The sequence below is a fragment of the Pristiophorus japonicus genome, chromosome 1 (assembly GCF_044704955.1).
Source record: "Pristiophorus japonicus isolate sPriJap1 chromosome 1, sPriJap1.hap1, whole genome shotgun sequence".
NCBI lineage: Eukaryota > Metazoa > Chordata > Chondrichthyes > Pristiophoridae > Pristiophorus > Pristiophorus japonicus.
In genome coordinates, this window is record NC_091977.1 from 513,019,355 (window position 1) to 513,036,837 (window position 17,483).

A 17,483-nucleotide genomic window follows, 5' to 3' on the forward strand; every position below is an offset into this window, starting at 1 on the left:
GTTTCAATAAGATCACCTCTCATTCTTCTGAACGCCAATGTGTATAGGCCCAACCTACTCAACCTATCTTCTTCATAAGTCAACGACCCTCAACTCCAGAATCAACCTAGTGAACCTTCTCTGAACAGCCTTCAATGGGATAAAAAATCTGGGAAATGCCTCTCCGACCCATCTATGCGATCAAAATTAGTCCAGGAGATCCATCTGGCCATTAAATTCCCTGCAGTACCTATCTTCAGTAAGAGGTGATCTCCATCGCAGCAAGAAATAAATCTAGCTTTCGCTTGAAGGAATTCAGTGTGTCTGCATCCACCACATGAAACGGCAGCTTGTTCCAGAGGTCTACTATTCTCTGGGAAAAGAACCAACTCCTGACATCTTAACCTAGATCTAGCCGTATACAACTTAATTTTGTGACCCCTGGTCCTGCCTAGCCTATTTAATTGAAATAAACTGTCAGCTGGGACACCATCTATTCCCTTCATTATCTTATAAACCTCAATCATATCCCCCCTAAGTCCATGCTTCCTTCAACGACTGTCTGTCCCACCTGTGACAGAGACTGCAATTCCTGTATTGGACTGTACTATTCACCTGAGAACTCACTTTTAGAGTGGAAGCAAGTCTTCCTCGATTTCGAGGGACTGCTTATGATGATGATGAAGTCCACGCTGCTCTAAGATATAGAGTCCAAATTCATTTAGCCTATCTTGATAACTAAGATGCTTTAGACTTGGAATTAATCCATTGGCCCTCTTCTGCACCCTTTCCAGAAGCACTCTCACCCACCATGTGAGGAGACCAAAACTGGACACAGTATTCCAAGTGTGGCCTGACTAAGGTCTTGTACAAGGACAAAACAGTACGCGTCGTTTTATAATCAATTATCCTATGGGTACACCCCAACACTCTATTTGCTCTAGCTAGCGCTGCACGGCATTGCTCATGTACCTTTAAGGATGTATGCACTAGAATGCCCAAATCTTTTTCTATCTCGACCATTTTTAATGTCTTTCCCTGGAGGGTGTATGAATGTTGAGCATTTGCCCTGCCCACATGCATAGCACTGCACTTATCTAAGTCATACATCATTTTATAGTCTTGAGCCCAATCTCCCAACACATTAGGATTCATGAAGGGGAGGTCATGTTTGACAAATTTGCTGGAATTCTTTGAGGATTGTAACGAACAGGATGGATAAAGGGGATGTGGTGTATTTGGACGTCCAGAAGGCATTTGACAAGGTGCCATATAAAAGGTTACTGCACAAGATAAAAGTTCACGGGGTTGGGAGTAATATATTAGCATGGATAGAGGATTGGCTAACGAACAGAAAACAGAGTCAGGATAAATGGTTCATTCTCGGATTGGCAATCAGTAACGAGTGGGGTGCCGCAGGGATCAGTGCTGGGACCCCAACTATTTACAATCTATATTAACGACTTGGAAGAAGGGACTGAGTGTAACGTAGCCAAGTTTGCTGATGATATAGAGATGGGAGGAAAAGCAATTTGTGAGGAGGACACAAAAATCTGTAAATGGACATAGACAAGCTAAGTGAGTGGGCAAAGATTTGGCAGATGGAGTATAATGTTCGAAAGTGTGAGGTCATGCTCTTTGGCAGAAAAAACTCAAAGAGAAAGTTATTATTTAAATGGAGAAAGATTGCAAAGTGCTGCAGTACAGCGGGACCTGGGGTACTTGTGCACGAAACACAAAAGGATAGTATGCAGGTACAGCAAGTGATCAGGAAGGCCAATGGAATCTTGGCCTTTATTGCAAAGGGGATGGAGTATAAAAGCAGGGAAATCTTGCTACAGTTATACAGGGTATTGGTGAGGTCACACCTGGAATACTGCATGCAGGTTTGGTTTCCATATTTACGAAAGGATATATTTGTTTTGGAGGCAGTTCAGAGAAGGTTCACTAGGTGGATTCCGGAGATGAGGGGGTTGACTTATGAGGAAAGGTTGAGTAGGTTGGGCCTCTACTCATTGGAATTCAGAAGATTGAGAGGTGACTTTATCGACACCTATAAGATTATGAGGGGGTTTGACAAGGTGGATGATGGGGGAGACTAGAACTAGGGGGGGCATAATCTTAGAATAAGGGGCCGCCCATTTAAAACTGAGATGAGGAGAAATTTTTTTTTCAGAGGGTTGTGGATCTGTGGAATTCGCTGCCTCAGAGAGCTGTGGAAGCTGGGACATTGAATAAATTTAAGACAGAGATAGACAATTTCTAAACCGATAAGGGAATAAGGGGTTATGGGGAGCGGGCAGGAAAGTGGACCTGAGTCCATGATCGGATCAGCCAAGATCGTATTAAATGGTGGAGCAGGCTCGAGGGGCCGTATGGCCTATTCCTGCTCCTATTTCTTATGTTCTTATGTATAAATGTAGAGAAGTCCGTCGCCTATCTCTTAGGACCGACTGACCCATGTTTAACTGTTGTTCACATGGAATCCTTCGCCACTTCGGCCTTCAAAGTTCTCGTTTGAATATTTGCTGCTACCAGTAAGATCTGCACCTGCGGCGGCTCCACCCAGGCCCGCGCCCTGGGCTTCCATGCTCACCGCCGTGGCCCTCCTACTCGTCGCGGCCTAGTCCCCGCGGGCTCTCCATTGCCAGCGACGGCCGGGTACAGGGCGTTGGTAAGACCACACCTAGGGTACTGCTTTCAGTTTTGAACACCTTATTTAAGGAAGGATATACTTGCATTGGAGGCAGTTCAGAGAAGGTTCACGAGGTTGATTCCTGAGATGAAGAGGTTGTCATATGAAGAAAAGTTGAGCAGGCTGGGTCTATACTCATTGGAGTTTGGAAGACTTAGAGGTGATCTTATTGCAACGTATAAGATTCTGAGGAGGCTTGACAGTGTAGATGCAGAGAGGATGTTTCCCCTTGTGGGGGATTCTAGAACTAGGGGGGCATAGTTTCAGAATAAGGGGTCGCCCATTTAAAACGGAAATGAGGAAGAATTTCTTCTCTCAGAGGATTGTGAATCTTTGAAATTTTCTACCTCAGAGAGTTATGAAGGCTGGATCATTGAATGTAGTTAAGGTGGAGATAGACAGATTTTTGAAAGATAAGGGAGTCAAGGGTTATAGGGAGCTGGTGGGGAAGTGGAGTTGAGGCCAGATCAGCCATGATCTTATTGAATTGCGGAGCAGGCTCGAGGGGGAAAATGCCAACTCATGCTCCTATTTCTTATGTTCTTATGTAAATTCTAATATTCGATCATCATCATCAAGGGTGAAGACTGATGCAAAGTACTCATTAATATTTCTGCCATACTTAGTGAGTCCTTTGTAACGTGCCCTTCAGTGTCCCAAAAGTCTTTGATAGTTCTCTTACTCTTCACATAACTAAAAAAAGCTCTTCCCATTACTGCCACTGTTGTCTACAATCCTTTTTTTCATTAGTCTTTTTGCTAATCTAATAGCAGCCTTTGTTTTCTTTAGTTGTTCCTTGTATTCAACCCTATTTATTTGAGTGTTAAATGTTTTTAATTTATAGAAACATTTCTGTTTACATCTTATTTATCTTTGTACATAGCTGGTCAGCCACCTTGGCATTTTCTCACCATTTCCTTCTTTTACATTCAATGCAATTCACTAAGCCACTTCCAAAGGTGCACACATATCTGTCCAAGAATGCAAAGTGTTGAAAATATAGATTTTATTTTCTGACAACACATTAGCAGAAACTTTACAGCAGCATTGGCGATAACACCCAAGTGCCTACTACTTGTGTGTTGTTAGTTGGTATGATTGGACAAGGATGAGGAAGAGTGTGAGGGGTGGCTAGTGAAATGGGGATGTGATAATATAGATAGAGAGAGAGGGATGGGTGGAGGTGCAAGGTAAGATGTGCAGGAGTAGAGTAGGGAAGGCAGTGTGATGGGGATGTGATGAGTGGCACAGCAGGATGAGATTGAGAATGGGTTTGCAGTAACGTTTTGTGATCTACTGAGATCATTGAAAGGTTTGCGCCACTGCAGCCAGGTCCTCCTGATGCCATCCGTGCTTGTGCCCTCCTGTACAACGTGCACCCAGGCTGCGTTGGTGTCCTGGGGAGGTTTCTTCCGCCCCTTAGAAGGGAAGTAAACCTCCTTGTGGCTGTGATTCCCTCCAGAAGCAACCGGAGGGAGTGATGGGAGACGCTGGGTGAAAGATTGCACTTTTGTGCAGTGCTTGTCAGTGTTTGCAGCACCTCAATGCTGTAGAACACTGACAGCACAATTGTCAAAATATATGTGGGCATAGTTCTTTTAAGGAATCTGGCTGATGACATGTCATCAGATGATGTCATCAGACCCTCTTCCTTTTAATTGGCCAGGAACCTTGCAGGGTGGGCTTAACAACCCAATCAAGGTAAAATCATGTGGGAGGCAAAAATCAACACAACTGTGGGGTCGGGTCTCGCCAAGGACGTTGTCCGTCTGGACCCGCTGAGGTTGGTAAAATCCAGCCCATGGAAACTGACCCCATGTCTTCAGATTACGTAGGATTACATAGGCTGTACAGCACAGAAACAGGCCATTCGACCAACCAGTCCATGCTGGTCTCATCTCGTCTTTCCTCATCTAAATATCAGCATAACCCTCTATTCCCTTCTCCCTCATATGCTTGTCTAGTCTCCCCTTAAGAACATCTATGCTATTCGCTTCAACCACTCCCTGTGGTAGCGAGTTCCATATTCTCACCACTCTTTGAGTAAAGGATTTTCTTCTGAATTCCCTATTGGATTTCTTGGTGACTATCTTATATTGATGGCCTCTAGTTATGCTGTTCCCCACAAGTGGAAACTTTCTCCCTGTATCTACTCTATCAAAACTTTTCAAAATTTTGACGACCTCTATTAGGTCACCCCTCAGCTTTCTTTTTTTCATCCTTTCCTCATATGTATGCCCTCACACTTCTGGTATCATCCTTCCTTCTAATCAGTGCCATTAATTTTAATGCAAAAAGTTGCATTATGCACATGTGCGCAATTGCGTGCAGCTAAACTGTGTACTGTACTGCACCCCTTTCCCAATGCCTGCCACATACTCGAGGTAACAGCACCTGCTGGCAACTTCTGCAACTGGTGAGCATTGGAGGGACTGGAGTACTTCAACACCCCTCAAAAAATAATTTTGGTTTAAGTTTATTGGTTGTGCCCCTTACATGCTTAACTTCAAATAGGCAACTGCCTGATATAAGAGATAACATGCACAAGTGTGATGTGTTAGCCAAAGTGGAGGTGGTTTACATGAGTGGGTAGCACTCTTGCCACTGAGTCAGAAATTGTGGGTTCAAGACCCACTCCAGAGACTTGAGCACAAAAAATCTAGGCTGACAAACCAGTGCAATACTGAGGGAACACTGCACTGTCAGAGGTGCTGGCTTTTGGATGAGAAGTTAAACCGAGGCCCGTCTGCGCTCTCTCTCAGGTGGACATCCCATGGTACTATTATGAAGAACAGGGGAGCTATCCCTGGCGTCCTTACCAATATTTATCCCTCAATCAATATAACAAAAACTCAGGATCTGGTTGTGTTTGTGGGAGCTTGCTGAGTGCAAAATGTCAGCTGCGTTTCCTACATTGCAACAGTGCCTACACTTTAAAAATGACTTAACTGGCTCTAAAGCGTTTTGGGACGTCCGGTGGTTGTGAAAGGCGCTATATAAATGCAATTCTTTCTTTTTTTAATTATAGGTTGTGCTCCTTCAAGAAGGGAGGGGAGGTGGGGGGTAACTTGCTTCCTACTAATCGGTGATGGCAAAATAGTTGCAACATGTCTACGTGTGCAGCGAAAGCGCGCTGCACTGTGCATCCCTTTGCCAACGCCTGCCGCATACCGTAGATACAGGTGAATGGGTTAACAGCAGCTGCCGGGCGGTACAATAGAACGCCAGCCCCGAGCACGCGCGCCCTTCCCTGTTCCCCACCCCCCGCCGCCGCCTCCTCCTCCTCCTCCGCTTTGGCGCCCTGGCCTGTTTCGAATGGCGGGCGCGCGTGCCAGAGGCGCGAGGTGCTGGCGGCGCCGGGGCGGTGACGTCAGGACGCCGGGCGCGCCCGCCAGAGGCGGCAGCCGGTGACGTCAGGACGCCGCCGATGGGGTGCCCGCCCGCCCGCCTGCTTGCTCCACCTGCGCGTGCGCGCGGAGCCATCTCCCAGCGGGCGGGCGGCCGGCCAGGCGGTTGACGTTTTCTGTGTCTCTCTTTCTCTGTCTCCCTCAGTCACTCACTCTCAACGCCCCCCTCTCTCTCTCTCTCTGTGTCCTTTCCCTATAAATCTGTCGGTCCACCGGGAATTATTGATGTTTTTCTTCTTCCCTTCCCGTTTTCTTCTCATGCGCGTTGTTTTGTTCCCGTCTGTAATATAATTTTTTTAAATATATATATATATATAAATATAAACTGCTTCCCTCCCCTTTAAACCGAACATGTATTCGGCAGCCGACCCTGGTAAGTCGTTGTTTTGTTGCGTTTGTAAAATGTGGTTTTAAAAACAAAAAGAAAATCGTATTTGTTGGTTTTCTGAGGCTGTTTCGTTGTTTCCATGTTGCTTGTGCTGGGTTGCACCCAGCCTCTCTCTCTCTCTTCCCCCCTGGCTGTTTGTGCACTAGGCCTCACGCAAGCCTGGGACTCGGGCACTGCCAGCGGCGAGGGGAGGCAGGAGGATTGTGTGCAAGGGGAAAGGAAGAGAAGTCTTGAGACATCTCTGGCAAGCCAGGCCGAACTCTTGCCGCCAGCTTTCCGTGCAGTGAATGGAAGGAGGTTTAAAAGAATTTTCTCTTGGTTTACTTTGCATCTGATGAGCGTTTCCCCCCCCCAAATTAAACATGACTAAAAAGGAGAGGCTCTTGTTGTTTTCCAACATACGGCAAAAGGGAGTGCGGCGTGGGTTTACCATCAAGTGTTGTTGTTGATGGTCTAGCTCATAATGGACGCAAACTCTGGATGGTACTTTCCAAGTATTTTAACTGTAACTTGCAAGATTTGTCGAGAAGTGGACAATTGTTCACTCTTCAGGCTTAAATTACTCGAGAAAGTAAACGTGATTGGGTGGTTTCATAAGTGAAAAGAAATTACAGGTTGCATGAAGTATGTTCCTCGTGTGTGTGAGAGAGAGCAAAGCGGGTTGCAGTGTAACTGCATTTTCACCATAACACGTTTCAACTTGACACTTGGAGAAATAACTTTGTTGTCAGATTTTCTTTTAACGGAAATCTGCAGGACCTTTTATGTAACCCATAAAGATCCACACTAAGTTGAATCCTGTATATTTTATTATGCTAGAATGGTCTGCAGTTGAGTTTGCTACTGTTTTAAGTTTTTGATTTTTAGTGCCCTCATAGAATCCTACAGAACCAAAGGAGATTTAGACCATCACATCTATGCGGGCTCACTGAAAGAATGTTCTACTTATTCCCATACCTGTTAAAATTTTGATATTTAAAGTATTTATCCATTTCCCTTTTATAAATGCAATTATGGACTCTGTTCATACCACTAGTTCTGTTGGAACATTTAATGTCTTAAAACTACTGTGTAAAATTCACAGAACCTCCCTTCATTCTTTGTGATTATCTTCAATTTATGTCCATTAATGTTTGACTTACTGACCAGTGGAAAAAAAATTATCCTTATTTACCTTTTCAAAACTATGTATAATTTTGGGCACCTATTGGATCTTCTAACTTATTATTTGTGCAAATGTTTCTGTAATGCCTCCTCAAAACTTAAATGTCTGGTATCATCTTGGTTAATCTCACCTGCAAACATTTTTTTTTAAAGTGGGCTGCCCAAAACTAGATGTACAATCTTAACTAGCTTAATTAATTTCTCTAGATTTAGCATTATCTGTTTGTATTTGACTATATCACCATTTACAAAACCTAGGATTCCAAATGCTTTTTGATAAGCTTTCTGAATATGTCCTACTTTTACAGATTTCTATATCTGAATCCCTAATTATCTCTCTCCTACCTTGAAAGTATTACCATTTTAGTTTATATTTTCTTTCCTTACACTGTGGAAGAAAGAACATCACCTCGCATTTCTCTGCATTAAGTTTCATCAGATATCCATCTGCCCAATCTGTTAACCTGCCTTTTCCCCTGAAATTGCTTATAGTTAAAGTAACACATTCCCTAGTTATTTTTGTTAGCCGCAAATTTCAATATCGTGCCTCTTACACACCCGAGTCCAAGTCATATGTCTGAGAGAGAAAAAGTTTGCATTTGTATAGTACTTTTCACACACTCGGTGCCCCAAAAGCATCAAAGTCATTGATAACCTTTGAAAGTCCTGTTCACCCATCAGCCCTGTACTCACTGACCTACATTGGCTCCTAGTCCATCAACGCTACAATTTAAAAATCTCATCCTCCTGTTCAATTCTCTCTGTAGCATTGCCCTTCCCTCCCAGAACTCTAAGTTCCTACAACGTTGGCCTCTTTTTCCATCCGCCACTTCCTTCGGCCTGCCACTGTCGGCCGTCCTTTCAGCCATCTCGGCTCCAAGGCCTAGAATTCCCTCCACAAACCTCTTTCCTCTCTCTCTGCTCCTTTTAAGATGCCGCTTAAAACCTACCCCATTGACCAAATGTTTGGTCACCTGTCGTAATTTCTTCTGCTTTGGCTCGGTGTAAATGTTATTTCTGATTACACTCCTGTGTATGTTAAAGATACTATATGAATGCAAGTTATGTAGCCAAACATAGCAGCCAACCTGTGTCCTGGGAGACATCACTACTGGCATCCCTCTCACATAAAAAGCATGTTAACCACTTTTATTTTGCTTTAGCCAACTTCATACACATACTGCCAAAATTTCCTTTACTGTGATTTTATCAACAAACTTCTGATGTCGCACCTTACTGAAGGCCTTGTGTAAATTTATATGCACAATATCCATTGAATTTCCTTCTTCATTCTATTTTGATACTACAAAGAACTCAGGAATTTATCAGGCGTGACTGGCCTTTAACAAATGTGTGTTGGCTGATCTTAATTAACCAGTCTTTCTAAGTGAGTATTGATGATGGCCTCCAGAAACTTACCTCTACCAATATTAGGCTGACTGGTCTACAGTTACCTTTTTGAACAGTGGTGTTAGATCATTAGCCCTCCAGTCCTCTGGTGCAGTTTCCATATCCAAAGTTATTTGAACATTTGTTGTAAGTGTCCCTACTCTTTCTCTTCTGCCTTCCTTCAGCATTCTAGGATGTGTGCCCTCAGCCTGCTGCCTTTCCCACTTTTGAGTTCCAATTCTTTTGGTAATATTTCCTTATTTATAGTTATACTAATTGCTCTTCCTCTTGTATCTTTTAATTTCAACTGTTTCTGTACAAAATCGAGGCAAAGTATTCATTTAGTAACCATTCCTTTGTTGTTCATGAGAAGGTTTCCTTTTGTCTCTAACAAGCCTTGCCCATTAGTTATTCTTTTACTGCTTTACTCTAATTTGACTATGAACCTTAAGCACAAGTGTTGATGCATCCAGTGTACAAAGAGAAAGTTTTCATGCTGGCAGGAAGGATTGTCTACTGTTGTCGAATTCAAAGTGTGGCAGTACTGTATAATGACTTGTTTCACAGTGCAATGTTTATGGAATACTTTTGGCAAAAATCAATTACTTTGGTACATTAACCCAAGTAAAAGGGATCACAACCATCCATAGAGATACAAAGAAATTACAACACGGTAATAGACTATTTATGTTGGCATTTACCCTCAATACAAGCATGTAGTCCAAATCATATTTACTCTTATCTTTCCCACATTCCTTCATCCATCTATCCAATCTAGTCTTGAATGCTGACAGTTTCTGCCTCAGCCACTAGCTCCAGAAATGAATTCCACAGCTTCACACTTCTCTAGACGTTTCTCTTGCTCTCTGGAAAATGAGAGAGATCTGGGAATCATGATTGATAAACAAGCTATTGCGATCATGTTTGGTAGCATTGAGTAAAGCAAATCAGAAGTTGGGTGTATCAATATTGAGCTAAAATTGTGGGATAATCCTGCCACTTCATTGTGACCACACTTAGAACACTGTATACAGTTCTGGTCACTGTAGTACAAGTAAGATATTGCTGCTACCCCGTATTGAGAGGATTTAGAAGACAACAACCAAAGTGATGGAAGGATTGGATTATGATGAGCGATTACGTAAATTGGGCAGGTTCTCACTGGCAAAGAGAAGATTGTGAGGTGATATGATTGCAATTTTTAGGATTCTAAAGGGACTAGATAATGTAGACCATGACAAGCTGTTTCATTTTTGTCCGGAGCAGTCGAATCAGAGAACGCAGCCTGTGCTGAAACCGGGTAAATTCAAAACTAATCTGCGGAAGCATTTCAGTGAGGGAGTAGTAAATCTATGGAACAGGCTCTGTGGGGAACAGCGGAAGCAGAAAATGTAAATTGATTCAAATATAAATTAGTTTTCTTTCAGAAAATGATATTTTGGGATACAGTATATGAGTAACATGGGAACTGTAAAATTCTTGAACAGATGATTGTGGGCCTACGATTCCCAAAGCACTTCACCACTAGTGGGTTATCCTCGCCTCATCTCTGCTTCTTGTTTCTTGTAGACTAATTGATAGAGATTGACTACAACGAAAAGTCAACAACTTTATTGTATTATGCGATCACCAGGATGATAGGTGAACTTGATGTCTTGGTTTTTTTTACATCCAGCAATTCCTATTTCATATTAATTGTGTATCTATGGCCCTGTTCTAGATTGAAAACAGTCTACTTTCACCTTTCATGTCCCATCCTTTAATAATTTTAAACACTTGCACTGTAATTTGTTCTGATGGAGGAAGCTTCAATTTGTTGCCTTTTTTTGATATAGTTACATTTCCTGATTACATAAGAACATAAGAAATAGGAGCAGGAGTAGACCATTTGGCACCTCGAGCCTGCTCCGCCATTTAATAAGATCATGGCTGATCTGATCTTGGTCGTAACTCCACTTTCCTGCCTGTTCCCCATAACCCTTGACTCCCCCGTAGTTCAAAAATCTGTCTATCTCCGCCTTGAATGTATTCAATAACAACCTCCACAGCTCTCGGGTAGAAAATTCCAAAGATTCACAACCCTCTGAGAGTAGAAATTCCTCCTCATCTCTATCTTAAATGGGCAGCCCCTTATTCTGAAACTATGCCTCCTAGTTCTAGATTCCCCCATGAGGGGAAACATCCTATCAGTATCTACCCTGTCAAGCCCTCATAATCTTATTGTTTCAATAAGATCACATCTCATTCTTCTAAATTCCAGTAAATATAGGCCCAACATGCTCAACCTTTCCTCATAAGATCCATTCATCTGAGGAAGGAAGTGAACCTTTTCTGAACTGCCTCCAATGCAAGTATATCCTGTATGCAGTGTGGTCTCACCAACACCCTGTACAGTTGTAGCAAGATTCCCTACTTTTATATTCCATCCCAAAAGGGTAAAAAAATACTTTTAAAGGCACTTTGTCTAAATGCACGCAGCATTTGTAACAAAATAGATGAGTTGTCGGCACAAATTGAGACAAATGGGTATGATCTGATAGCCATTACAGAGACGTGGTTGCAAGCTGACCAGGACTGGGAATTAAATGTTCAGGGGTATTTGACAATCTGGAAGGACAGATAGACAGAAAGGAAAAGGAGGTGGGGTAGCTCTATTGATAAAGGATGGGATCACTGCAATAGTGAGAAACGATATTGGCTCAAATGATCAGGATGTTGAAACCGTTTGGGTGGAGATAAGGAATAATCAAGGGAAAAAGTCACTGGTGTGTGTAGTCTAACGGTAGCAACTCTGTTGGTTGGAGCATAAACCAGGAAATAGTGGGGGCTTGTAAAAAGGGAACAGCAATAATCCTGGGTGATTTTAACCTCCATATTGATTGGACAAATCAAATTGGTCGGGGTAGCTTTGAGGAAGAGTTCATAGAGTGCATAAGGGGCAAGTTCCTTGAGCAGTATGTAACGGAACCAACCAGGGGGCAGGTTATCTTAGATCTGGTCCTGTGTAATGAGACACGATTAATAAACAGTCTTCTAGTAAAGGATCCCCTTGGAATGAGTGATCATAGCATGATTACATTTCAAATTCAGATGGAGGGTGAGAAAGTTGGATCTCTAACCAGCGTACTAAGCTTAAATAAAGGAGACTATGAAGGTATGAGGGCAGAGTTGGCTAAAGTGGACTGTGAAAATAGATTGAAGTGTAGGACAGTTGATGAACAGTGGTGTTACATTTAAGGAGATATTTTACAATTCTCAAGAAAAATATATTCCAGTGAGGAGGAAAGGGTGTAAGAGAAAAGATAGCCATCCGTGGCTAACCAAAGAAATAAAGGATGGTATCCAATTTTTAAAAAAAGGGCACACAATGTAGCCAAAACAGAAGATTGGGAAGTGTTTAAAAGCCAACAAAGAATGACTAAAAAAATGATTTAAGAAAGGGAAGATAGACTATGAAAGTAAATTAGCACGAAATATAAAAACATATAGCAAGAGTTTCTATAGGTATATAAAAAGGAAAAGAATGGCTAGAGTAAATGTTGGTCCCTTAGAGGACGAGACCGGGGAATTAGTAATGGGGAGCATTGAGATGACACAAAATATTTGTTCAGAGTTTCTATCAGTCTTTGGTATCATAGAAACATAGAAAATAGGTGCAGGAGCAGGCCCTTCGAGCACGCACCGCCATTCAATAAGATCATGGCTGATCATTCAACCTCAGTGTCCCTTTCCTACTTTCTCTCCATACCCCTTAATGCCTTTGGCCGTAGGGGCCATATCTAACTCCCTTTTGAATATATCTACCGAACTGGCCTCAACAACTTTCTGCGGTAGAGAATTCCACAGGTTAACCATTCTGTGAGTGAAGAAGTTTCTCCTCATCTCGGTTCTAAATGGCTTACCCCTTATTCTTAAACTGTGACCCCTGGTTCTGGAACTCCTCAGCAGCGGGAACATTCTTCCTGCCTCTAACCTGTCCAATCACGTCAGAATTTTATATGTTTCTATGAGATCCCCTCTCATTCTTCTAAACTCCAGTGGATGCAAGCCCAGTTGATCCAGTCTCTCCTCATATGTCAGTCCTGCCATCCCGGGAATCAGCCTGGTGAACCTTCGCTGTACTCCCTCAATAGCAAGAATGTCCTTCCTCAGATTAGGAGACCAAAACTGAACACACTATTTCAGGTGTGGCCTCAACAAGGCTCTGTACAACTGCAGTAAGACCTCCCAGTTCCTATACTCAAATCCTTTAGCTATGAAGGCCAATTGCCGCCTTCACCGCCTGCTGTACCTGCATGCCAAACTTCAATGACTGATGTACTATGACACCCAGGTCTTGTTGCACCTCCCCTTTTCCTAATCTGTCACCATTCAGATAATCTGTCTTCCTGTTTTTCCACCAAAGTGGATAACCTCACATTTATCCACATTATACTTCACCTGCCATGCATTTGCCCTCTCACCTAACCTTTCCAAGTCACCCTGCAGCCTCTTAGCATCCTCCTCACAGCTCACACCGCCACCCAGCTTAGTGTCATCTGCAAACTTGGAGATATTGCATTCAATTCCTTCATCTAAATCATTGTTGTATATTGTAAATAGCTGGGGTCCCAGCACTGAACCTTGCGGCACCCAATTGGTCACTGCCTGCCATTCTGAAAATAACCCATTTATTCCCACTCTTTGCTTTCTGTCTGCCACCAGTTCTCTATCCACGTCAGTACATTACTCCCAATCATAGAAACATAGAAAATAGGTGCAGGAGTAGGCCATTCGGCCCTTCGAGCCTGCACCGCCATTCAACAAGATCATGGCTGATCACCCACCCCAGCACCTCCACACCCCCCGACCCCCCAGCCGCAAGGACCACAAATCCCATAAGCTTTGATTTTGCACACCAATCTCTTGTGTGGAACCTTGTCAAAAGCCTTTTGAAAGTCCAAATACATCACATCCACGGGTTCTCCCATGTCCTCTCTACTAGTTACATCCTCAAACAATTCTCGAAGATTTGTCAAGCATGATTTCCCTTTCATAAATCCATGCTGACTTGGACTGATCCAGTCACTGCTTTCCAAATGCTCTGCTATTTCATCTTTAATAATTGATTCCAACATTTTCCCCACCACTGATGTCAGGCTAACTGGTCTATAATTCCCTGTTTTCTCTCTTTTAAAAAAAAACGTGCTGTTACATTAGCTACCTTCCAGTCCATAGGAACTGATCCAGAGTCAATAGAATGTTGGAAAATGATCACCAATGCATCCAGTATTTCTAGGGCCACTTCCTTAAGTACTCTGGGATGCAGACTATCAGGCCCCGGGGATTTATCGGCCTTTAATCCCATCAATTTCCCTAACACAATTTCCTGACTAATAAGATTTCTTTCAGTACCTCCTTTTCGCTAGACCCTTGAACCCCTAGTATTTCCGGAAGGTTATTGGTGTCTTCCTTAGTGAAGGCAGCTCCAAAATGTTTGTTCAATTGAACTGCCATTTCTTTGTTCCCCATTATAAATTCACCTTATTCTGACTGCAAGGGACCTATGTTGGTCTTCACTAATCTTTTTCTCTTCACATATCTTTAGAAGCTTTTGTAGTCAGTTTTTATGTTCCCTGCAAGCTTCCTCTCGTACTCTATTTTCCCCCTCCTAATTAAACCCTTTGCCCTCCTCTGCTGAATTCTAAATTTCTCCCAGTCCTCAGGATTGCTGCTTTTTCTGGCCAATTTATATGCCTCTTCCTTGGATTTAACATTATCCCTAATTTCTCTTGTTAGCCACGGTTGAGCTACCTTCCCCGTTTTATTCTTACTCCAGAAGGTGGTACTCAGTAAGATAATGGGACTAAAGACTGATAAATCCCCTGAACCTGATGGCTTGCCTCCTAGGGTCTTAAGAGAAGTAGCAGCAGGGATAGTGGATGCATTGGTTGTAATTTACCAAAATTACCTGGATTCTGGGGAGGTCCCAGCAGATTAGAAAACTGCAAATGTAACGCCCCTATTTCAAAAAAAAAAGGAGGCAGACAAAAAGCAGGAAACTATAGACCAGTTAGCCTAACATCTGTGGTTGGGAAGATGTTGGAGTCCATTATTAAAGAAGCAGTAGCAGGACATTTGGAAAAGCAAAATTCGGCCAGGCAGAGTCAGCATGGCTTTATGAAGGGGAAGGCATGTTTGACAAATTTGATAGAATTCTTTGAGGATGTAACGAACAGGGTGGATAAAGGGGAACCAGTGGATGTGGTGTATTTGGACTTCCAGAAGGCATTTGACAAGGTGCCACATAAAAGGTTACTGCACAAGATAAAAGTTCACGGGGTTGGGGGGAATATATTAGCATGGATAGAAGATTGGCAAAAGAACAGAAAACAGTAGGGATAAATGGTTCATTCTCGGGTTGGCAATCAGTAACCAGTGGGATGCCGCAGGGATCAGTGCTGGGACCCCAACTATTTACACTCTATATTAACGACTTGGAAGAAGGGACTGAGTGTAACGTAGCCAAGTTTGCTGATGATACAAAGATGGGAGGAAAAGCAATGTGTGAGGAGGACACAAAAATCTGTAAATGGACATAGACAGGCTAAGTGAGTGGGCAAAGATTTGGCAGATGGAGTATAATGTTGGAAAGTGTGAGGTCATGCACTTTGGCAGAAAAAAATCAAAGAGCAAGTTATTATTTAAATGGAGAAAGATTGCAAAGTGCTGCAGTACAGCGGGACCTGGGGGTACTTGTGCATGAAACACAAAAGGATAGTATGCAGGTACAGCAAGAGATCAGGAAGGCCAATGGAATCTTGGACTTTATTGCAAAGGGGCTGGAGTATAAAAGCAGGGAAGTCTTGCCAAAGTTGGACAGGGTATTGGTGAGCCCACACCTGGAATACTGTGTGCAGTTTTGGTTTCCATATTTACAAAAGGATATACAGTAAACTCTCGTTTACCCGGGTTGCTTTGGGGATTCGGCAACTCTGGGTAAACAAATTTTCTGATCGGGCAAATTTACTAACTGCATCAATGGAACAGAAAGTTTAATTGAACTGTTTGGGCTGTGCATTCAGTTATTATTTGTCTGTAACTCTTCCTCCATCCATTGGGTATCCGTTCCACCCCTTCAGTTTCTGGGTCTGGATGGCCAATCCCGAACTGTCTGACTGGGTTCTGTCGTCTATTTTGAGGGTATCGGACTTTCTTCATTCGCCGGTAATTATTGTACATCCCAACACAATTATCCCACTCATATCTCACCCATCAGCACACTCCTGCCCTGTGTTCACAACACACCACTTCTCACGCAGATGGGACATGACAGAGAACCATGAGCTCCTCACTCACGGATCCAAACTGATGCTGTCCGCAATGATCAGTCAACTTCACCCAGCCTCCCTCCAGTGGAATTCCCCGTGTGGCCCCTTAACCAAGCGATCAGTTGGAATTCATTTATTCTGAAAATTGTTCACTTCGTCTTCCCGAGGTCAATACATTTGGTCGCAGTTTGCTGGTGCTGAACATGTGTTTATACAGAGACACACAAATGGAAACACACACAAAACACAACTCCTCCACATTCACACTAACTGATTTTGTCCCATATCTCGCCATATTTTAAATTCCATTATGGCCGGTTTTCCGTTACATTGGATGCAGTTCAGAGAAGGTTCACAAGGTTGATTCCAGAGATGAGGGGGTTGACTTATGAGGAAAGATTGAGAAGGTTGGGCCTCTACTCATTAGAATTCAGAAGAATGAGAGGTGATCTTATTGAAATGTATAAGATTATGAGGGGGCTTGACAAGTTGGATGCAGAGAGGATGTTTCCACTGATGGGGAGACTAGAACTGGAGGGCATAATCTTAAAATAAGGGGCCACCCTTTTAAAACTGAGATGAGGAGAAATTTCTTCTGAGGGTTGTGGATCTGTGGAATCCGTTGCCTGAGAGCTGTGGAAGCTAGGACAATGAATAAATTTAAGACAGAAATAGACAGTTTCTTAAACGATAAGGGAATAAGGGGTTATGGGGAGCGGGCAGGGAAGTGGACGCGAGTCCATGATTGGATCAGCCATGATCGTATGGAATGGCGGAGCAGGCTCGAGGGGCTGTATGGCTGCCTCCTGCTCCTATTTCTTATGTTCTTATCTCCCTTTCAATAAAGGACAACGTTCCATTTGCCTTCCTAATTGTTGTACCTGCGTGTACTTTTCATGTACGAGGATACCCAGATCCCTCTGCACCGCAGCATTCTGGAGTATCTCTTCTTTTGAATAATATATTTTTTTCTTCCTACTAAAGTGATAACCTCACATTTTCCCACATTATACTCCATCTGCAAAATGTTTGCCCACTCACTTAGTTTGTCTATGTCCCTTTGCAGTCTCTTTGTGTCCTCCTCACAACTTGCTTTCCCACTATCTTTGTATCGTCAGCAAATTTGGCTACAGTACACTTGGTCCCTTCAT

General features: G+C 43.0%; 1 protein-coding gene across 1 annotated transcript in view; it reads left to right on the top strand.

Annotated features, from left to right (window-relative positions):
- Positions 1-6,171: 6,171 nt before the first annotated feature.
- Positions 6,172-17,483, top strand: part of LOC139277417 (protein argonaute-2) — a 98,433-nt gene continuing 87,121 nt past the window's right edge. Inside the window, exon 1 of the mRNA XM_070895857.1 lies at positions 6,172-6,454. Coding sequence (XP_070751958.1) covers positions 6,433-6,454 — 22 coding nt within the window. The 5' untranslated portion in view covers positions 6,172-6,432. The remainder of the gene's footprint in view (positions 6,455-17,483) is intronic.